Raw genomic sequence first — 23092 nt, forward strand, 5'->3', positions numbered from 1 at the left:
AAAATGTCTTCAATTAAGTTTTCTTAATATTAATATCTTAATATTTCTTAATATAAGGCAGTAAAAGTCAGATTCGATTGGTCTTAAATATTTTTGGTCGCAAAAATTTCTCCAGCCTGACAGACCCAATGACTGCTTATGATCAACGAACAGACCAAAGAATTGCAATAATAAATAGAAGTTTTGTTTTCTTTTTACAGTAAACATATTAAACTTAAACTCACCCAACTGTTGTTATACCTGTAGACACCCTGGTGCCAGCCTGAGCGTGCAATGCCTACATAACCTGCTGCTGTAACACAAGAATTTCCCAATTTAGGATCAATAAAGCACATCCATCTATCTCTGTAAGCATGTAAAGCGGTGTGTGTGTACGTGTGTGTGTGTTGCAGACTCAGGGTCCCGGCTCTCCACGCTCTTCCCCCAGCCACACCATCAGCCGGCCGATCCCCACACCGATCCTCTCGGACTCCGCCGGCACGACCCCAACGCACACACCTCAGGATTCACTAATGGGTGTGGGAGGGGACGTTCAGGAGGCCTTCGCTCAGGGTAACACAGTCGCACAGAGAAAAGCAAGCACCTGGTTACGGATTTGTAAAGTTTGGTTGGAAGTGAAACTTTTCTGTGTTTGTCGTAGGTCCAAGGAGAAATCTGAGAAACGACCTGCTCATTGCTGCTGACTCCATCACCAACACAATGTCATCGCTTGTTAAGGAACTCAATTCAGGTAGGAAGCAATGGAAAAAGTTGGTGTTTTGCTTTCTGAGTTTTTTGTACAAAGATTCATTTAAAATATGTCATCCCACAGAGGGTGGAAGTGAGACTGAGAGCACTGCAGATTCAGACTTTGGACGCGGTGACCTGTTGGCCACAACCTCTTCAGATCCCTTCTTCACGTATAAACCAAGGTACTCATCACATACACTGCAGGATGTAACTTGCTTTTGTACCATTTTGGAGAACATTATCTTTCATTTCATAAAGGGTGGTCCAGCGTATTCTGTGCTAAAGGAGATAAAAAGGAGGCACTGAAGCACCTTCCTCTTTGACGAGCTCTTGTCACGGCTGCCCCTTCAATACTTCTGGGTCATTTCACCCAGTTAGGAACCTTCCTAAGTAAAAAAGACCATTCGACCGCAGCCCTGTCTTCTGTCACAATACTTCCAGTTTTCAGGTTCACCTCTGATCTCACGTCTTAGCTTAAAAGTGCTCGTTATCTGTCACAGAAGTGCCAGCGCTGCGGAGGAGAGCTTTGAGAACGATCTGGAGCAGCAGCTGGAGGACGAGCTCAAGTTAGAGGAGCTAATGAAGCATAGGCAGGAACCAGACAAAACCTGCATGGTGAGTTTTAGCCTTCTAGGAGAGGGTGGCATATTATTTGTTCTGAGTGATTAAATTACACCTTGTCAGTATTTATTCTGACCTGCTGCGTGTGTTTTGGTTGTGTGGTACAGGTGACGCTGCAGCAGTGACTGTGTTAGTCCAGGTGACTGGTAAGCATATGAAAAAATGAAATGTATCCTTTGTGTTACTGTCAGACTTTTACTTTCACTTTTACATGTAGTTCATCATTACAGTGTCTTTTTTAATGACTAACTGAAAACAAAAGCTGTACTGGAGGAAGCACTCGCCCATTTTACAGACAGTGATCAGAAACCTGGATAAGTGTTTGGTCAGGTTTCTATTATTCAGCAGTTTTAGGCCCAAACTTGAATTTCCACCGTGAAAAATTATATTTTATATATTGTAATATTTTTTTTTAATAATAAAGCTGTGGTTCCCAACTGATTCAGCCACATGCTCCAGATTTCTCCTTAGTCGTTAATTCAAGGTTCATACTGTTTAAAAAATCCAGCGTCATACTTGTGTAGTTTGGTGTCTCTGTCAAGTAGCTATGTGTTAGTCAGTCACTCTAAAGCAGGAAACAGCACTTCAAAATAAAACCTCTTTGGTAGAAATGCACTGGATTTCAAATAAAGATCCAGATAAGCTAATTTGTCCATTCAGAATGGACCCGTGATCAACTTTTGGACCGCGACCCACCAGTTTGGAACCACTATATTAAATCATTTATTACAAGCTAAGGGCCAACGTGTGTCCTCACACCACGTCTCCCTCTTCTCTCCCTTACTTTAATAATCTGTCATCTCATGCACGACAGGTTTAGCAGAGCGGGCTGCACCCCTCGTACATCTAGTGCCCACAGTGGTCCATGGTGATGCTGCGTGCAGATGCTCAACGCTGCATGTTACACATTTCTTTCCCATTGCCGGGGAGGAAGTACTTGGGTCAGAGATGATTTTAACAAGGCGTTACTACCATCTCTGTTGACCAGCCACGTTTTCACCTCATGTCAACTAGCCTGACAGCTTATTTAACACGTTTGTCGTTTCTGTTTTTAGCTTTAAAAAACAGTGATTCTAAGAATACTCTCTCTCTCTCTCTCTCTCTCTCTCTCTCTCTCTCTCTCTCTCTCTCTCTCTCTCTCAGGACAGCATCCCAAAAATATGCCTGATAGTAAAGTTAAATTTTACCTTTAAAAAAAAACACTTTTGTGTGTAACTTTGTCTGGGAGTTTCAAATGTGGCTTATTTTTTGTAAGCAAGAAGACAATCTAGCTGAGCATGTGCAGAGTGAGTGTAATCACTCTAAGAGCTCATTTATACTCCCTTTACGCATGAAAATAAATACGTTTTATTTACACATCCATAACTTCATGCGTCTTTTATGATGGCATAGATACAGCCAGTAGATGGCACCGCAGGGCAGAGCCAAAAGTAAACGGCGGTTGTCTGTGAGGCCATTAAATACATTGTAGTATGTGGACGAAGAATTCTTTTCACCATGTAACTGATTTCTTCTGTTCCACCATTTTAAAAATGTCTTCATCATCTCCTACGGTCGTATCTCGCTTAAAATACACTACACTGCCTCCACTATCTCCGGTGGTACTGCTGCGTTTCGTCCATATCCGTTAGCTTTTAGAAAATGTGCACAAATATGGACAAAATGAACACAGAGTATAGACAGAACGTCTAAATAAATGAGCCTTAACTTGTTTCTGATTGAAGAAATTCAGGGTTTTACAACCATCCCTTGTTACGACTGTCCCTGGTCTCCCCGTCTTCAGGTAGCACATTTGGGATAAGATGTTTGGTGCGTTTCTGTCAGTAACATTCTGTGTCCTTTACAGGTGAGCAATATGAAAAGCAACAATACACTGGATGAGACGACACTGGGCCAACGGTACAGAGCACTGAAGACATGAGGAATTTAAGTTGAATAAGTGGCCGAATCCAACCATAGAATACATTTATGTAAAGATATATTTTTTAACCAACCACATATTTAAGGTAATACTGTGAGCTGATGTAAAGAGATTAATTAGTGAGCTGTCTGTTACACCACAGGTGCCATAAAAACCACACAACTTTGGGGATTTATTTCTTATTTTAGCCTTTTGATATGAGTTGTGAAGCAAATGTACAACTACACTGTTAGTTCAGGGCGGCAAACCTGATTCTTTCAAATTCTTTCTGCAAACAGCGAACCAGGTTTACGTGTTTGTTTGTCTTCTGATTTAAGATACAAACCTGGGTTGGAGGTGAAATTATAGATGGTAAAATCTGCAATATTTTATAAGTGTATAACTCCAGATTTATCCACTAGTCCACTGATTTCTTACTGTTGCTGTCAAGTGGCTTTTGTATTGTTTTTTTGACTTGTTTTTCGGCGCAGGCTGATCAGATTTTATTTGATACATTAGTGATTATAATGCACACATGCCTTAGCTGATTGGATGACCTCTCAAATGAGCTCATTCAAACTGTCAATGCAGCATGTAGCTAACAACAAAACACACCTGTCTTCACTGGACAAATGAGGTTAAACTCATTAAATCTGATGCTGGGAGGTGATGAATATGTACACTGTCTACATATAAACTGTCAGTTAGATATAAGATGGATTGGTCCTGGAAGTGTTTTAAGATACAGTGAAAAAGATGTAACACAGAGACTTCCAAATCACTCAAAGTCAAAGGTTTACACTGGTAAGGGCATTGAACAATTTGTGTTTACTGTCAATGGTTTATGAATTACGGTTTTCATTATTCGCCATTGTTTCATTTGTTAGCGTCAATGCTCGCACACACAAGTCTCTGTGTGATTTGCACACCAAACATACACACTCTTGATGTATTTTCTGAGTGTGCGTGAAAACTTTACTCAGTCACTTTGTGGAAAAGTGGCAAGCCAATCTAAAATCATAAATGTGTGAAATATATCTAGTTTGATTTTTGAGCAAGTTCATAGCAGTGATTTTGCATGGTGGTGATGCATAATAAAGTGTTGACACAATATCACAATTTTTGCCTATGAACTCCTTTTCTCTTTCTTTTTCCATTCCAGACCGGCACACTTCAATTGGCTTGGTTTGGCAGTGCACATTTATTATCTGTCATAAATGCACTGTTGGCTGCCCTCAACCTATTGTCTATAATTCATCACATAGACCCACCATCTGAGGTAACATTAAAGCAGCCATCCAGCACTGAATCTCACAGTCATGTGAATATTAGGAAGGAGAATTTTCCTCTCAGGCTCAGGCAATATTAACAGCATATGAACTGACTTATATTACACTTTATTAGCATTATTAGCCGCACTTTTTAAAGACATCGACACAAGTCCATCGTTTTAACACTCAAAAACAGCATTTATCACATGGATCTAAAGCATCTGTCATCAGGTCTTTGCATAAGTACCACAGTCTGTCCACAACATGTCTTTTATTTATCTCATCTATGTTGCCTCCACTTTATCAGCATAGTTAACAAAGCAGCTGTAACAGAGATCAATTTCACACCAAGCCTCTTCTAGTTATCTTTTGTGTAAGTGCATGACTGCACCCTGGTGTTAAAACATGAGGAATGCAGTTGTGCAGTTCTGAACATCAGGTTTATTTAATCAAATATGCAAACTTTGTGCACTGTATTTCTCTCTGTGGAAAACAGTGTTGCCCTTTGCATAAAATTTAATATTGATGATAAAATTGAAAGCAGTTATTTTACTATAAGTCTTTAAGTTGCTGTCTCAGCAGCCAAGGCCCTTGAAATTCACATTTTCCCCACAGGAATTTAAGAATTTACAGTCAGTCTAATTCTGTGGTACACAGGATTAGACAAATTCTCTTTATTATTTTTCTATTTATGGTTTATAAATGTTGTCACTTAACAATTTTTAGTTTGAACTGTCAATTTATAGAATAAATAAATACAGAATGAAGACATTAATCGTGAAAAATGGCCATCACAAATTCACAAGAGCTCAATTGACATGCCTTGTTTTGACCAAACCCCAAATATATTCAGTTTACTTACGTAGAAAATAAAGAAAACCAGCAAATAATCATATTTGAGAAGCTGGGATGGGCTAAAATGCTCAGATATTAAACTAAAAATAATACAAATGTAAAAGAAATAGCAAATATTCACATTTCAGAAGCCATAACTGGAGATGTATTCATTTATTTGCCATTTTTGCTTGATTAAACCACTGTAATAATGATTCAAAATGTAGTTTTAGTGTTAACATTGCACCTCACACGCCACACCATAGTGTTCTTTACATTGGCAAAAAAGCAGGTTATCATAATTTTTATTTTATTTTTTAGATGTCCACGTGTCCCTCTATTTTTTATGTATATGTAGGAAGAAAAATCATGGTAAAATTAGTCGTTTTTAGCGCTGAATAAATATTTAGTGGTTCAGGAAAATCGTGTGTGTTCCTCTCTGTGGGGGAAAGTGATGTGACACAGAGCGACAAGACGGAAAGCTGTCGGATGTTCCTTATGTTCAACGCATCAAACCCTGATTGGTCAACCTCACGACAGATGTCACATGCAGACCAATCAGCTGCGACACCGATGTAGCGTCTTCCAATCAGCTGCCCGCTCTCGGCTCACCGTGTAGTGAGAATGGGTGTTTGAGGGTGGGGTGACTCAGCCGGAAAACTGCTTTTTTAACACCTTGTAACCTGCGGATTGGAGTTCACTGGTGAGTCTCAGTTGCTTTGCTGAACAATTACAGTGTGTAGTTTTATGCGAGACGTACAACACGGTGTGAAAATGCCCAAAGCAGAGCGTTTTACGTGTGTGTCGGTGGCTCGTACGGTGATGGTACCCGGGGTCAGGGCATATGTCGGCTGTCACTACTCTCACAAAGTGTTGGCAGGAGCAAAATTAGCTTACTGTAACTTGGCGGTTAGCTACACAAGATGTACCACCGTCACTGTAAGTACCGTCCGGCTTGGTAACAACACTCTTTCTTTTGCTTTGCCATTGTTTGACTGTGTAGTAGCTCGCTTTCCAATCATTGTATCTCATTTAACTGTCACTGCCAACACGAAGCTGAGTTAGCTTCATTCACAGACTCACTGCTGCTAGCTGCTTTGTTGCAGAGCTGCTTTGAAAAGCTCAGAAATTAGCAAAAAAAACTGTTGGTGTTTTCCCCAGTTAAAGCGATTTCTGAGCAGTGGCGTGCAGTGGGGACAGACGAGGAGAAGAGGGGGTGATCGTGGGCATCCTAGGTCTTTTGTCTGGGTTGCAGAGTTCCTCTTATTTCAAACTGCAAACTTAGCTCAACCCACAAGTTGCATTTAAAGGAATAGCTAAAAAAAGATGCCATGTAAGATAGATCAGTGTGAGATCATCAGAGCTCCCTCTTCTCTGGTTCTGGCCCTCCCTGACTCATTTTGTGCAGGTTTGAGGTTTTCCTGAAAATGTTGCTGCACACGCATGACTCTAAAAACCCTCCTCTCATTAGTAACCATTACCTAGCACACAATTTAACTGGCACAACCTGTAATGTAGAGCAATACCTGACCTCCTTGATATTGAGGGCTGGGTCTGTAGGGTGGAGCAGCTACCCCTCACCCACCCACTTGATCTCAGTGCAAGAGAAAGCCTTGGGAGATATGAATGTAGAGAGCAAGCACAGCTCTGTGTTTTCCTCTAATGGAATGAGCTCATGTACAACGGCCGAGTGATTTACTGTAGCCTAACAGCACCAACAGAGACTGTAAGGCAAGTGTATGCAAAACACAGCAGCTGTTATAGCTAGATTATCTTGCTTGCATTATGTGTTTCTGGACAATTGCCCACTTTTTACTACCATAGCTACTTAAACCTCGATCAGGCACAAGAAATACACCACACCAAAAATACAAAACAAAGCATAGGTGCCGGTACATACAGTAAGATCACAATTTTCCAAAATTACAACATTGGACTTTGACAAATAAATTTGTCTGACATTTCTTTTCATGGCTTGCTGCATATTTAGTCTGTATTTTTATTGCAAAAGTTTCAGTCCACCAGTCTTTACACATTTGAGGCCATGTTCAAATGGACATTAACACTGGGTAAATAAAACGCAGCACCCCAATTCATTTCAGATGTGGGTTGACAGGCAAAAAGGTGGAACGTGACTCATTTTTTGCTGCAGTTAAATACGTGTAAAGGAATAGATCACCCCAAAATCAACAATACATGTTATTCCTCTGACCTGTAGTGCTGTTTGTTAGTCAAAATTGTTTTGGTGTGAGTTGCAAATGTCGGAGATATCAGCCGTAGAGATGTGTGCCTTCTCTGGAATTTAATGGAACTAGATGGCACTTGGCTTTTAGCGCTCAAAGCCCCCAGAAAAAATACATTTGAGAAACTTAACTGCAATGTTTGTTTCCAGAAATCATGAGCTGCTTACTGGCCTAACATTTTCATCTTTAATTCTTAGGCTTCACAGTCCGGACATTTATTTTAAACAGCATGTGCGTGCTTCACCCCTGTTGTGACATCTGCAGGCCTGTCACACTGCGAAGTGAAGTTCATTTCAATGACAGCTTGGTGATAACTTTGCCACCCAACTTAGCCGTGGCACAGTACGGGATGCACTTGTTTGCTGCCCGTGTGAACAAGCACACAGTTTCCCGATTTCCTGCTGCCCCTGAAGTTTGACCATGTCATGCGTTTGCCGCTTGATGCCTGATACAAAGCAGACCTTTGTGCTTGCTGTTGTGAGATTGTGATAAGACCAGCTGTCACTTTCCAGTCTGAAAGGGCCTTTAGCATTGCTGTAGTGGAAATGTAGCACAGTTTGCTTTTGGAGACATTTCTAGTGCCATTTAATGAGATTATGCTTTATGTTTGGCTCTGCAGGAATTTGTGTAAGACTTAAAGTGTACATTTGACCCAGTAGAGGCAGGGGATCCTGAATATATGTCCTAAGAGAGTAACCACCCAAGAGATGGATATCCTGTATTTAACCACTGCCTTGATTTATTTCTAAGATTTTCAAATATATTAAAAACACTTGAAGCAGTTGCTTAAATACACATTTCAGTACAAGGGTGATTTATTGCAGTCACAGTCAAATATGCAATCCGTGGCACATACATCCGCTTTGCAGACATGTGACTTTTAAAAGCTTCTGTGTGATTAGTTAAAGCTGAATACATGAGAGTGATGTAAATTATGGCCATAATTTTGCAGGAATTTGGAATATGTGTTGAAACATCTGCAAAGCAAAGCTTCAGCAGGAGGCGACTACATCACGCCGTGGCTATACATACAGTATGGAGAATGAAAATCCTGTTGAGTAATAGGCTCAGAAGTGTATTGAAATTGGATTAACTGTTACAGCAAGACAGAACTAAAAATGTAGGTCAATAGTATTTGGTAAAATTAATCAGACGCCATTTTTTTGGAAATTTATCTTTATTAGATTTATGAGAGAATTATGAGAGATCAGTCTGTCTTCAGGCTCTGTGTTAAAGTTCATAAGAAAGTTGTGGGTAAAAAGTGACCTCAACTTTGGCCTGATGGTGGCACCAGAGGAGCTGTTTTATGTGAGCACACACATGGTGAGCAAATGTGAGTATTAGCCATCCCTTACCCAAGTGTAAAAGCAGCGATGGACAGTTTGGAACATTGTTTGCCATTTTGACAGAAAAAGAAACTGCTGACACTGAAATTGGAGGCGGACTTGTACGCTTTGGAGTTAAATCTTTCTTGATATACCCTGTTAAAATCTTCTAAAAGATGCTGTATTTCCACTAAGGCAGAGCTTTGATAAGTTTGTGCCACAGGAAGCAAAAAAGGTGTGTGTTATAACAGCACATCTTGCCTAGCGACCTGGCTCGAGCTAGGTTTAATTTTAAAAAGATTACAAATTTGAGTACTTCATTTGATAGTATTTTTTTAATTCATTCAACACCAGTCATGTGAATGGAAGCTCTCAGTTGTGTAAAATGCCACCTGACACCACAGGCATGTAGTTTTGGTGGCATCTTGGCACACTGAACTGCCAGCTCTGACACCATGCTCGACTTTCCCACGCCACACACTGTATTGGCTGTAGCAGCTGTGGTAGTGAGCCAATCATACGTCAAACATTAAATCAAAGAAGGCTTGCAGTGATTGGCTCTGAGCATACCTATACAAATAGTTGCTTTGGGGGGGATGTGGGAACCCAAGACATCGAATGCAGGTATCGTTTGACTGGAGAAGTTTTGATACTGCTTGTTACTGGGTTATTTTGGTCATGACCTTAAAGGTATTGAGTTCAGATACCCAACCCTAGACACGGCTGACTGTCACAAGACTACTTTTTGGACTCATTCTCACACAAGAAAACTCAGAGGAAAAAAATGTTTACGCCTAAAAAAAACATTTGAGGCATTACTGGCCAAAAATGTGAGTTGACCTTTGGACTGATGGTGCTGCCATAGATGGATCGTTGTATTGATCTCAAAATGACTGTCTGCGTTTTTTAAATTCAACACAGGAGATGGTCTTTAAGGTGAAGCAGCAAACAAGGAAAGAAATCAAGGCAGTAGAACAACTTTACAGAATAAGCTGTATTGTTTTCCCAGAGGCCTTTGCTGTTAGGGTGTGAAAGTCCTGACCACAAAAGAGTTAGAGGCCGTGTGATTTTCTGGACACACTTCATGCATAACATTCCTGTATTAAACATCATAGCTGTGTTGGTTCTGTGGCGTTATGGAGCTGTGTCATCCAACCAGTTTTCCATCGTACATGACCTACTGGTCTACATGCAACAGCTTCTTATCATTGATTACTAACCACGTTCACATAAAGTCAGATGGAGTCGGCCTTGACTCATACAGATCTCTTAATATCAGGGGTGTAATGATTCACGGGAATTTGGACACGTTGTGAGTCTCACAATCTGACAAATTTCAATTTTCGTCTCAATATAGCAAGAATAAATTAAAGTTAAGAATTACGTGTAAATGCAGCACAATACTTGACTGAAACAGTGTTTCCTCTGAGCCACTCACAGCCGTTGCTCAGCAGTAAATACAACAGAAAACAAAAGCAGTGTTTTTACAATAGAAAACAACAGATGTGGCAACACAAACAGGAGATAGCTTAGCAACCACAGGGCTGCCACACAGCACCACGTGCACTGAATTTAGGTCTTTGAAGTATAAAGCACAGTGTTACAACCCTACTGGATATTTGTAAATTCATACATGTTATAAAGCTAAACGATTAGTTGATTAATCAAATGAATCGGCTGTTATTTTGATAATCAATTCACTATTAAAGACATTTATTGTGCAAAAATACACTGGTTCCAGCTTCCGAAATATGAATATTTGCTGGTTTCTTAATAATCTATGATAGTAAATTGACTATATTAATATTTGGGACTGGTGGTCAGACAAAACAAGATTACCTTGGGCTTTGGGAAGTTTTCTCCATTTTTAATGACATTTTACTATCCAAAAACAATCAGGATTAATTAGGGATATTTTTATTACCCCTTAACCTACTGACTATTTTCTCGCTTAACTGATTTATGGTTTAGTTTTTAGTGAATGGTGAAAAATGTCCATCACAAGTTCCCACAGTCTGACCAACAGTCCAAAATAGGGCTGGGCGATATGACCAAAATCTCATATCCCGATATAGGTCATTTCTTATCCCGATAACGATGCCTATCCCGATATAGCACATTTTAATCCAATGAATAAAAAGTTGTCCCACATTTTTCTCTCGTTACACGATATATATCGTGATATCGCACAGCCCTAGTCCAAAATCCTAAGACATAAAGTTGTCTGTCAGTAAATAACATGAAATATTCACACTTGAAAAGCTTGAACCAGTTACTTTGTGCCTAAAAAGGACTTGACACAATAGATTATCAGTAGGGATGCACGATAATATCGGCACGTCATCCGTATTGGCCGATATTGTCTTGTAAATTAACTATTGGAAACGGCCCACATGCTGATAGTATTGGTACGTCATTGGTATCGGCCAATATCAGCTTTAATAGATATAATGTACTACCAGACTCGGCCAACATGCTGATTATATCGACACGTCAGCCGTATCGGCCAATAACGTCTTTAAAATTAACTATCACAATCGGCCAACATGCTTTTAATATCAGCATGTCATTGGTATCGGCCAAAATCAGCTTTAAAATTAACTATCAGAATCAGCCAACAAGATTTTTCTCATTTTGAACAATGAATAAATATAACGTACACTGTAAAGCAATGTATTGTATGTCTCCATCTGCTGGTGGGCCATCACAGTAAGCGTATGCATGCGTAATAAGATGTTAATTCCACTACAGAAGACTTGATCACTAAACTTAGATGGGGAAAGAAATAAACATGTCAATATCGGTATTGGCCAAAAGAGTTGTTATATATCGGCATATTGTATATCGGCAAAAAAAATCTGATATCGTGCATCCCTAATTATCTGAATTGTTGCTGATAAAGTTTCTGTTGATTAATTTATTAATTGATTAATCAAATAAGCGACCCATTGTTGCAGCACTTAAACATTTTAGCAGTTGAATTGATATTTTAATTCATGTGGTTAGTAGTCAAAGTATTTTCTACACTTCCTCATATCATGTGTTGCAATCATTTTCATCAGCACCATTTGTATCTATCTATTAGGAGCTGCTTGCTTTTTTCTTTGTACCCACATGTGTTTGCTGCTGTCATCATATAATCACCTAGAGATGTGAAGGTGAAACTGGGTGGGCTGCATTTTCCTTTTAATCAGATCCATACTTCCCAGATACTTCCCACATGATTGGGTCTGGTCTCTGAGCATTTGATGAGCTGTCACTAATCTGCATCTCAAAAGCGACTTGCATTGATCAGATTTGGCGACGGTGCCTTTTTTTTTTTAAGCAGTGATCAATGTAATTTGGTGTACTGAAATAGCCCACCATAAGGAACAGGCAGCCAACCCCATCAGTCACGTGGTGCAGGGTGCAGCAACGTCATTAGGGCAGAGATTTGTGAAGAATAAGCAGACAGAAGGGAAAGAGCCCCGGAGGTGCGGCATTTTCCAAGCATTTGCATCGTTCCTGTTGGTTTCCTTTTCCCGGCCAGAGAGAGAACAGAGTATCTGTTCAACATTTTAGAGACCCAAATGCCCGGTCCCACCCAAGCCCTTTCCCCAAATGGAGAGAATAACAACGACATCGTCCCGGACAACGGAACCAACATCATTCCTTACAGGAAAAATACAGTGCGGGGAGAGCGCGCCTACAGGTAAATCAGTGTACTGATCCGCATTTGATTTCATGTCAGTAAGATAAATCCTAAAAGGACAAACACTGCTGCAGACAGAAACCTGCATTCCGGCCTGGTCCTCCTCCTCGTCGAGTGTTTGGTTTTGCTTTGCACCCATCCGCGATTTCCTTGTTGTCTCCCAGTGTCCTGTCATGTTCGCTCCCTAAAAGCTCCCTAAAAGCTCAAACCCCTCTCCTGCTGGTGTGTAGCACCCCAAATTAAAGCTGGCACCACTTTAATGTTGTCAAGTGTGGTGGTGCGCAATGGCACTGGGGGAGTGGATCGCTTGTGAAATGACAGGGATACACAGACAGCCGCCCCTGCGCTTCTGCAACTGCTGCCGCCGCTGCTGCTAGTATATCCCCATCGTGACATGACACATCGCAGCTATCTAATAACACACAATATCACGATATGTGTGTGTTTACGGGGGTGTTTTAATGCATGTACCCCCCTCACTGCTGCCACACAAGCCTGAATCCTCCCCCTCTTTGGACACACAGGCATCAGCCCAGCCCCGGTGTCGGCTGCTATCCCTGCCCGGCTAACAAAGCATGCTAGCTGCACACACATCCGCTTTGTTGACATGAGATCGGCTGGCCCAGTTTCCTTCCTTCCTTCCCCGAGAATCAGTCAACCGAGGATCTGCTCCTGCAGTGCTGTGATAGCCCAACTTTAACTCTCAAGGCTTATTATTGCCCCGATGATCATTTAGCATGATTTAACGCCATATCAGTCGCCGCCATAAACCAATAAAGATGGGTGTTTTACTGCAGCTGTCCTGCTGTTCCCTATCATTGAATTAAGATTAAAATGTCATGCTGCAGTCTTCATATCTGTCATGGGAATTAAAGAGGACTGCACACTTGATTAATGTATAAGTATGATTATAACTTAGTGCTACTTTATCATATTTTTGCGAGTATACAGGAAGGATGGGAATCACCAGAGGGCCCATGATACCATGTTATCACCATACTGTAGTCAGGGTACAATATTATTACTATTTTTAAAGTTTTGCGATATTGCCGTCACATATACTGCGATATATTGCGATTTCTTACCTTTCTTCGAATGTAAATTACGTTCACAAACTTCTGTTTTATCCAACAAGATAAAGTTTCTCACATCAGTTATTTTTAGTGCAGCAAAATATGTGTAGTGGACTGAAAAAGCTGTTTAATTTGTTATTTAGTAGGCTACCCAACCTTTAATTTGTATTTGCAGTATTAATTGATTTAATTAAACAATTGATACTTGGCATCTATGTATTGATACTGTATTGACACAAAAACTATTGCAATACTATCAGGTTTTGCCCCCATACCTAGCACATATCCCTAGCATGTTACCAAATTGGCTTTAAAGGACTGATTTCCACAGACATACCCTGTATTTTTGCATTGCATTTAAAAGTTAAGACACATATTGACAGGCAAAAGGCAAACAAGGTATTTGTTGACCTGATAAATAGTTCAATTTTCTCTCCGCGTGTCTTAGATATACTTGGCTGTTTAGCTAATCCCAATGTGGGGTAAACAATGTTTCTGTTACTAAGCGTACTATGCTTTTTTGACATTGTGTTATGGCCATGCTGTGTTACTGCTCAATCTGTATCTTCAGGATCAAAGTTTGAGAGCCCTGATACATTTTTTTTTTGGCACATGCCATGGTATGCTTTCATTGCTTGTATACGGGCCTGAATATGCCTTGTGTAAATGGGGTAGGTGTCCTGGAAGCAAGCAGGTAAAATTACAGCATCATTTTAATCTGACGTTGTTACGGCTTCTGTTTACCATGCAGGTAAAATCAGATTAAAGGATCCCAGGCACAAATTCAAAGAGGGCCTACAAGGTCTGCTGCAGCCTAGGTGTTAGGATAAGAAAGGTGCATTGCTAAAAAGGTGTGTTAGAAAACTACTTGGATTTAGAAACATGTTTTAAAAGAGCTGAAGTCAAAGCAACATAATAATGAGATAAGATTTTGGAATCTGAAGCGCTCTGGTTTTCGTTTGGTCAACGTTACTCGGACTACAGGCACGTTTGAGCGGCAGTAAACAGTCCGTGTGGGGAGGTGGAACACATTGGCCGAAATGCAGTCTTGGAACCCGTCGGCGACTGTCGGACGACGATTTAGCTTTATATTAGATCAGGGGTTCTCAACCTTTTTCAGGCCAAGGACACCTTCGCTGAAACAGAGACAGAGCAGGCAGCCCCTGCTACATGTGTTTTATTAAATTGTGATTAAACTGAGCCCACAATAATGTGTAGAGCGGCCTTCGGTGCCATTTACAAACATCCTTTTATGGCGCATACATTACTAAGCTACTTAAATAATAGTTATTTGAGAGATTCATAGATGTATACATCATGTTTTTAAACGTCTCTTGCTTGCAAAGTTACAAAACAATCCATTGTGGCTTACAAGAAAGTCTACACTTGAAATAATAATATAGCTAACTGGCAAATATGTTTTAATAGTATGTAAATATTAGCGAACTAGTTTGCCTCGCTGTTATGGACAGGTGCTGCACAGTCATTTAGCACGAGATAGCTAACACGATATCCCAAGGATCATGGGTAACAGTTAGCCCATCATCAGGGTTGTGTACTTTAAATTAAATTGTTGATTTTTTTTTAACAAATATGCCAATTTATCTTAGTTAATAATGTGTGGGATTCTTGTTAATGTGTATTCTCAGACAAAAGAAAGAAAACCTTAAATCAAAACTTAAATTACTGCACATTAATTGGGCAGTCCGGCTTGCAGTAACTTTGAGGACCCCCTGTTGAGGACCCAGATATTCCATTTTTTTAATCAGCACTCACATGCAGATATCTATTCATAGATATTAACCGAAATGAGCGGCTCACGGAAGATGAAGACACTTGTTAAACCGGTTCTCTGGAAATATTGGCTGCTGCCCTCAGAGGCTTATCGTCGTCAGTCAAAAGCCAACGGGTTTCTGAGACTGGCAACATGACAAACTCACTTATATGTTTTTAAAGCCATGCACTAAAGGCTTGGTTGTTTGTTTCATGTGTACAGTTCTTTTGATGACAACTTAATTGAGAAATAGGAAACAACACCTTTATTCCAAATGCATTGCTTTTGTGTCTAAGAGTTCTTTTTCTGTTGCAGTTGGGGGATGGCGGTCAACGTATATTCTACCTCAATAACCCAGGAGACTATGAGCAGGCATGACATCACTGCCTGGGTTAACGACATTCTCTGCCTAAACTATACGAAAGTGGAGCAGCTCTCCTCAGGTGAGAACACAGTGAAACACTTCTCTCTATCCTCTTCCCTCTGCTTGTGCTGCGTGTGTCAAAGAAGCTGTTTGAGATGTGGCGCATGTTTAAGAGATTACATCTTCGCCTGTAGAGCACAGGGTTAAAATAAATTCTCTGTAAGATGGCAGTTAAAGCAACCTGTGGAAACATGCTCACCTCTCCCTGGCAGAGAGTTGTCTATAAATAAACTTGTAGCCTGCCGTGTTTTCCTGCTGTGACTGAGTAATCCAATTTCAATCACTCTCTGCCCACAGAAACAAACACACACACCTCTTCTGTTAAGGTGTAAGCTCCTTGTTTGATGCAGATTACCTCTTATACACTCTGTAGTTGGGTTTATGTGAGCTTTATCCGATAGCTTGGACGCTAACAGGTTGAGCTGGTGCCCTGTTTTTCAGATGGTCTAACTAGGCTTCGGTATGGCCATGTTACTAAGAATTTGCATTTATAGTTTTCTTTTTAAGGAAACCGGGTCATCGATCTGGACATAGAAAACGCTCCCAGGCTTTTATTTTTTTATTTATTCCAGTGGATTTTTTTTGTCGTGCAATGGCAGGCATGATAAGTCCCAGCCTATATCTGGACTCTAGTTTTCTAATTTTCAAGCAAGGGATTATGTACTCAACTGACATTTTATAACGTCTTTAGGAGCTGCCTATTGCCAGTTCATGGATCTGCTCTTCCCTGGCTGCATCAGTCTTAAGAAGGTCAAGTTTCAAGCTAAATTGGAGCATGAGTACATTCACAATTTCAAGCTGTTGCAGGCATCCTTCAAACGGATGAATGTGGACAAGGTGAGTTTAATCTCGTTATGGCTATCTGCATTTTCAGTGCTGCTGTGCACTGTGAGTAACTTGCATGAATTTTTCCCCCTTGATTCAGATTATTCCCGTGGAGAAACTTGTTAAAGGCAGATTTCAAGACAATCTTGATTTCATCCAATGGTTTAAGAAGTTCTTTGATGCCAATTACGATGGTAAAGAGTATGACCCGGTTGCAGCCAGACAGGGTCAGGATGCCATTCCCCCACCTGACCCCGGTGAGCAGATCTTCAACCTGCCAAAGAAGTCTCACCATGCAGCCAGCTCCCCTACTGCAGGTAAGCGTCATCTGCTTTTGCTGTCCGAGTATATGTGAAATGTTTGCAAACACAAGGGCATGTTGTCATTTATGTACCTAGCCTGTGGGGGTATTTATTTTTACATCAACAACTCAAGCGCGTCCAAGCTCTGAACACAGACACATTGTGTAATTTCATGTGAGAGAATAGCAAAGGTTACGCTCAGACTGCAGGCAAATCAGATTTGTTTCTCAAATCAGATCTTGAAGACAGACTTCCCGCACTGTTATTTGCAAGTAAACAGACCAGAGGTGTGTGTCCAGAGATCACCAACCAATCTGTATAGGTTGCTGTGGTAACGACGAAGGCGTTGGTAGCTACATAGCAACACTGGTGTCGAATCTTTTCAGCGTGGAAGCATGAGAAATGGAGGTCCTCTGAACAATTTGTTTTGGCACTAACTGTTGTTCCTCATGTTGTCGTCTTTAGTGCTCTGTTGGTAGCAGCATGGATCTGCTCAGGACTTTTGTCACTCTGGATTTGATGCTGTCATTTTATTTTTTGTTCAAAGACATTTTGAAATCGGATTTGAGTAGCCGGAGGGTCTGGACTGAGACACATCTGTGGAAATCCAATTGGAATCACATTTCAAATGGATTAAGACTTCGTAAAATCAATCTGGACATCCCAAAAAAATGATTTTGGGCTGGCAGTCTGACCAAGGCTTAAGTCACTACTAGTTGCCAGCCACCCATCCCTGAGTAATAAACCCTCTGTCTGCTGTAGGAGCATCAAGGTCGAGCTCCACAACCCCCAAGTCCTCAACACCAACATCCAGACCCTCGTCAGCCAAAAAGATCCCTGCGACTGCAATTCCAACTCCTGCCAAGGGAGAGAAAGAACTGGAAGCACAGGTCACACAACTTACGGAGCAGGTACGTTCATAAAAACGTCAATTCTTACAATAATTCTGCCAACCAACAGTTAGACCACCAAACTCTTTGTTTGCTTCAGACTGCTCACATTCCTACTTCCAACACTGACTGTGTTCATTTGTAAACCTCACTGATGGTAGTAGGGCTGCAGCTAATAATTATTTTAATTATGGATGAATCATTTTATCTGTGAAGTGTTTTGAAATAGCGAAAAATGCCTAAAATTATAGAGTCCTCGATCCCAAGGATGCATTTTTAAATAGTGTTTTGTGTCCAGAATGCTAAGGACAAAGAAAAGCTTTGAAATTATTGAGACAATTAATAGATTGAAATAGTTGCAGATTAATTTTCTGTCCATTGGCTGATCGACTGATAGTTTCAGCTCCAAAGGGACAGTGTGCTTTGAGACCAGAGAAATGCAACTGAACCTAACTAATTAAACAACATTTTTGAACACCTCCACTAACAGTTTTGCAGCAACCTTTAAAAACACTATTTCTTTTTCTCTAGAAAGTTTATTAATCTCTTAAATAAAAGACTGCCTTCAACATGAAAAGGTTGACCAACATCATAAAGTATCTAGTCTAACAAATGTGTTTCACTTTGGCTTTGTTGATGGGATCATGGCTCATTCTTGCTGCCAAAGGTAATTTTAAATATTTACTGAAACAGGGATTTTTTTTAAATTTTATTTTCTCTGCTGATCAGTGTCTTATTTACCTCCACCGTGATTTAATGTGGTGAAAAGAAAGACATGCAAAAAAAATATATATATATATATTAGTAAATAAAATCCAAGATGCAGTTAAATACTTTTTTAGACACTGTATGTGGCTGATTAGGTTTAAAATTTAGAGCTGCACATACACAGTTTAGTAAAATAAAACCTGTGTCATGTTGTTTCATTATGAGATCCAACATGTTTCTGCAAATGTATTGAGTCATTCTGAATTTGAGCTGGAACGTGTTTATGTGGTGTGACCAGTAGCCAGCAAAACCCTCAAAGTATTGAATTGAAAATTAAATCAAATGAAGAGAATGTTTGTTAGTTTTACTTGACACATGACGAAATGGAGCAATAGGTTATCTAAACAGTGATAAAATAAAGATTGAGTTCCAATCCATACAGTAATCATTGAAGTGACTTACTCTGGACAATGTTAGCTTCATGTGACCTGTGCACTTTAGACAGCTTGTGTCAGGTAAAAAAAAAATGAAGCAAGAAATTTTTCAAATAAAAAAATACAATAAAATTATTATTATTTAAAAAGTTATAAACAATCAAACAAGGACATGACCAGGAAAGAGTGCTTCAAAAGTATAATAATTCTGTAACATAATTTTAAATATTATTACAAATATAATAAATATAGTTTTTTCCACCATTTTTCTTTTTCCTATTTTTTTAAAAGGAATTTTATGAATCTATTATTTTATTTTATTTATTTATATTTTTTGGGACATTTCTTACCAATTTGCTCATTGCCTTTTTTTCCAATGTTTTTGAATGAAATCACACCAATTTGCTCAGGGCTTAAAGGCTTATAAATACTTGTGTAAGGCATCTGAAAGTGATGTTGTTCTAGGTTTCAAAGGGTTAAAAAGTCTTGTTATTGAATTAATTTATCTAAAAATAAGGCCTTTATTGTTATTAAAATGTCTTAAATCAATTTTTCAAAATTCTTAAATATGCAAAGACATTGGAAGTAGGATTTTACGAGTTTTTTTTTCTGATGTTTAATTATAAAATCTCAAAATAATTGATAACGTTTAATCATTTTTAAACAATTTTCCAAGTGCATGTCGCAATAACGTCATACAGATCAGGATAGCAGAACCAACAACGCTCATTTTGTGTTCAAACAGGATGCCCAGAGCAGAGGATCCACTGTCTGCTAGCTAGCTGTCACTGTACCCTGGATGACATAGGGAATGCAAATTCAATGAAAATTGGTTATTTAACCAAGATTTTGTGACAATGCTATAACTGGTACAATGCAGTGCAAACGAGGCTCGGTGTGTTTTATGCAAAAACATTTTCAAACTGCTCTCTCTCCGAGAAAACTCGTCAACAAATGCCAGATATTACCAAGTTCTGATCTGCCCTTGTCTCCACCATGAAACAAAGAAGTCAGGTTTTATGTTGCAATTAAGAAATTTTCCCTAACCCCACATAACTGATGTCAATTCATGTTTTTTTTTCCAGTTTCGTTGATTGTAAAACTGGTCTTAGATTTAATTCCCAGTGGCTTTAAAAAGTCTTAAATCTAGCTGCCTTAAGCAGCACCAGTTTAATGTAACTCTGTGCGTGTGTGTGTGTGTTTCTCTTCTGTTGGTTGTCCGGTTGCGTCTGTGACTGCTTATCTGTCGCCTTTTGTCTGTAACCAAAGTCCACATAGTTTGTCTGTATTTAAATATTGATGCTAACAAAGAATAACTTTTTATTTTTGTAGTTGAACACATTAAAGTTGGCACTGGAAGGAGTGGAGAAGGAGAGGGACTACTACTTCAGTAAGCTGCGAGAGGTGGAGCTGCTGTGCCAGGAACAGGGTGAAGAAAATGCCCCGTTTGTCGATCGGTTAATGGAGGTCCTTTACGCTTCAGACGAACAGGTCAGTGTGTGACTTTTGATTGATCTGAGCAGGATTCAGGACAGTTGGAGGCTGTTTTTTAGATAAGCAGTTAAACGCGTGAGTCCCATTTTTCCTGGTGGTAAATCATGTGGAACTTATTGTGGGGTTGAAAGAGATAAGAAGTCAGTCTTTGTGTGTAATCACATGTGTTTGCCTCGGAGCATTCTTCAGCAGCACTTCTATTAAGCTGTCTTTGCCCCCTTGTTTGTAGGAGGGAGCAGAGCTGGCTGAGGGTGACGGACAGGAAGTGGACCAGCAAGCCCATGACGAGGCGCCAGATGATCAGCAGGAGGAGCAGGATGAATACTGACTGCCATCATCCCTCACCGCAGTCACACCCCTCTTTTTAATATGTGAGAACTGTTAAAGGATTTTGATTTTTTCCTCATGGTTTATTCTTTTTGTTCTCTCCAAGACTGAGCACATGAAGCAACCTCCTGAGTAGAAGCACCATCACAGTTTTTTATTTTATTTTTTGTACCCCTCTGCTCACTGTTTGATGTTTTTTGTGACTTTTGGTGAACTGCTGTGGCAGGTTTGTGGTGACGACCTCCACCAGCAGAACAAGCTCAGACCATCACAGAAGTATCCGAGGACTGTGTGTGTGTGCGTGGGTGGAAAGTCAATTCAAATCCTACAGTAGACGTGATGAAATGCTGAAGTTTAGACGGGTAGCTGTTACCTGTCAGTGCAAGTGTTACCTTCCCAGCTTCTGTCCTTTTCATTTTATTTTGTTTTTATTTTGCATATCAACAATATTAATCACAAGAATGCAATAAGCAAAGCCCTGAAAGGGCTCGTAGTAGCTCTTATTTAACCCCCTTCCATATGTTGCACTGACATTTGACTCTGTATTGGACAATCTGTCCATAGACCCTCACCATATTTATTATTATTACGCCTTAGGAATAGTGCGAGTGTCTGCATTGCATCCTCATGAAGGAGGACAATACAGTCAATGCATTGTGAATAAAATGTAGTGTAATGCCATCTTATGACTGTTTGACAACTTTCCTCACAAACGACAAGACTTCAGATAATCAGTGTGCTCAACAACGTGTCATTCACACCATACAAGGTGGTTCGGTAATAGAGTTAACTTTGGTATGCCATAAACGTAGGGACGGAAGAAACATTATTGTGGAGTAGTCTTATTATGATGCAGCGTTTTAAGTTTTAAACCTCAGCTGGAACTTGTGGTCTGTTCAGATTTCAGATGTTTTCTTTTAAAACCACAGGTCTTAGGGAGAGTCGGTTCACTGAGTAATTTGCCATGCTATATTCCAGTAAGTACATTGTATACCCTTTCTTAATATTGCATTTACTAATATTGGACTGGGCAGTGCACCATAATGCTTTAGTTATATATTATTGTGTAAATGAAAAGGAATGTAAACATGTACTGTCAATAATTAATGAATGGTAAATGTGTTTTTTCATGTCCCACTCATTATGCATTCCCCAAAAAACGTGTTGCATGTTTGCATTTTATTTGTGAATAACTTGACCTGCTTTTTACATATTTAATAAAAAACAAGTATGTTAAGTGAGCTTTTTGTATGTTTAACCTGCTATTTGAAAGATGTTGAGATTCGGATGGATTTGCTGTAATAAAATCACGTTTTGAGTCCATGGGAGTGTCGTCATGTGACTCTAGCAGCAGCAGCAGCATTGGTCATAGTTATAAGACCTAAATTAAGACAGCTGTAACTATCAATAATAATTTATGTCTTTAACTGAGGCTTTTTTCATTAGAGTAGAGGCAGAAAGTTTCTCAATCAGTGATAGCATGAAACAGGAAGTGAGCAATTTACATGTAGGATTGTATAATTATTATATGATAATTTAACAATCTTGGTAAAAGCTCAAATACCACAGTAGGAAAATACTGTCTTTACTCAAGTTAAAGTACAAAAGTACTATCAACAAAATAAAAGTATTACAAGTAAAGGTACTCAATATGAAAAGTGCTAAATGCCTATATGATTTTATTGGATATATTAAAAGATAAGCAGTATTTTAGTGTTGTATCTGTTAGCAATGGAGCTACTATTAACCATGCTGGGTAATTCTGTTAAACTATAGTTGTCATTAAAAGGTCAAGTGTGCAAAATTTAGGGGGATATTTCGGGGTGAGTGTATTTTCTTATGTATATAACCACCTGAAAATAAGAATTGTTGTGTCTTCGTTAACCTAGAATGAGCTGTTTATATCTACATAGTGACTGGGTCCTCGTCTACGGAGATTGCCATGTTTCTACAGTTGCCCAGAATGGACAAACTAAACACTGGCTAAACCACTGATGTTTGAAGAAGATATTTTTTAGGGCATTTTAGGCTTTAATTGACAGGACAGACAAGTGTGAAGGGGTGAGAGAGAGAGAGGGAGTGACATGCAGGAAATGGCCACAGGCTGGAGTCGAACCGCGGCCCCTGCGCCAACAGCCTTGTACATGGGGCGCCTGCTCTATCCACTAATCCACCGACGCCCCATTCAGTGTTTTTACAAGTTTAAATCACTGAGTCTGTTTGTTTT

General features: G+C 39.7%; 2 protein-coding genes across 9 annotated transcripts in view; both read left to right on the forward strand.

Moving 5' to 3' along the window:
- Window positions 1–4369, forward strand: part of dtna (dystrobrevin, alpha) — a 36357-nt gene extending 31988 nt beyond the window's left edge. For all 7 annotated transcript variants that reach the window (XM_049597401.1, XM_049597404.1, XM_049597406.1 and 4 more), the window contains 6 exons: window positions 393–552; window positions 641–730; window positions 812–911; window positions 1230–1344; window positions 1458–1496; window positions 3197–4369. In XM_049597401.1, the coding sequence (XP_049453358.1) occupies window positions 393–552; window positions 641–730; window positions 812–911; window positions 1230–1344; window positions 1458–1475 (483 nt within the window). In that variant the 3' untranslated portion in view covers window positions 1476–1496; window positions 3197–4369. The remainder of the gene's footprint in view (window positions 1–392; window positions 553–640; window positions 731–811; window positions 912–1229; window positions 1345–1457; window positions 1497–3196) is intronic.
- Window positions 4370–5957: 1588 nt separating this feature from the next.
- mapre2 (microtubule-associated protein, RP/EB family, member 2) lies at window positions 5958–22188 on the forward strand. Of its 2 annotated transcripts, none has more exons than XM_049598200.1 (7): window positions 5958–6058; window positions 15777–15904; window positions 16577–16722; window positions 16811–17027; window positions 17775–17923; window positions 20377–20535; window positions 20768–22188. In XM_049598200.1, the coding sequence occupies exons 2-7, from the start codon at window positions 15784–15786 to the stop codon at window positions 20864–20866; spliced, it is 891 nt and encodes a 296-aa protein (XP_049454157.1). In that variant the 5' UTR covers window positions 5958–6058; window positions 15777–15783; the 3' UTR covers window positions 20867–22188. The 2 variants fall into 2 exon arrangements, with proteins under 2 accessions (XP_049454157.1, XP_049454156.1); XM_049598199.1 differs by lacking the exon at window positions 5958–6058 and adding an exon at window positions 12323–12614.
- The last annotated feature ends 904 nt before the right edge of the window (window positions 22189–23092 follow it).

The sequence above is a fragment of the Epinephelus fuscoguttatus genome, linkage group LG15 (genome assembly GCF_011397635.1).
Source record: "Epinephelus fuscoguttatus linkage group LG15, E.fuscoguttatus.final_Chr_v1".
NCBI classification, from domain to species: domain Eukaryota; kingdom Metazoa; phylum Chordata; class Actinopteri; order Perciformes; family Serranidae; genus Epinephelus; species Epinephelus fuscoguttatus.

Bases quoted from the DNA above. Each gene is read 5' to 3' on its own strand.
- mapre2 (XM_049598199.1), top strand. From the start codon at position 12,493: ATGCCCGGTCCCACCCAAGCCCTTTCCCCAAATGGAGAGAATAACAAC. The intron at 17,924-20,376 runs GTACGTTCATAA...TTATTTTTGTAG, and splicing joins TCACACAACTTACGGAGCAG to TTGAACACATTAAAGTTGGC. The intron at 20,536-20,767 runs GTCAGTGTGTGA...CCTTGTTTGTAG, and splicing joins TTTACGCTTCAGACGAACAG to GAGGGAGCAGAGCTGGCTGA.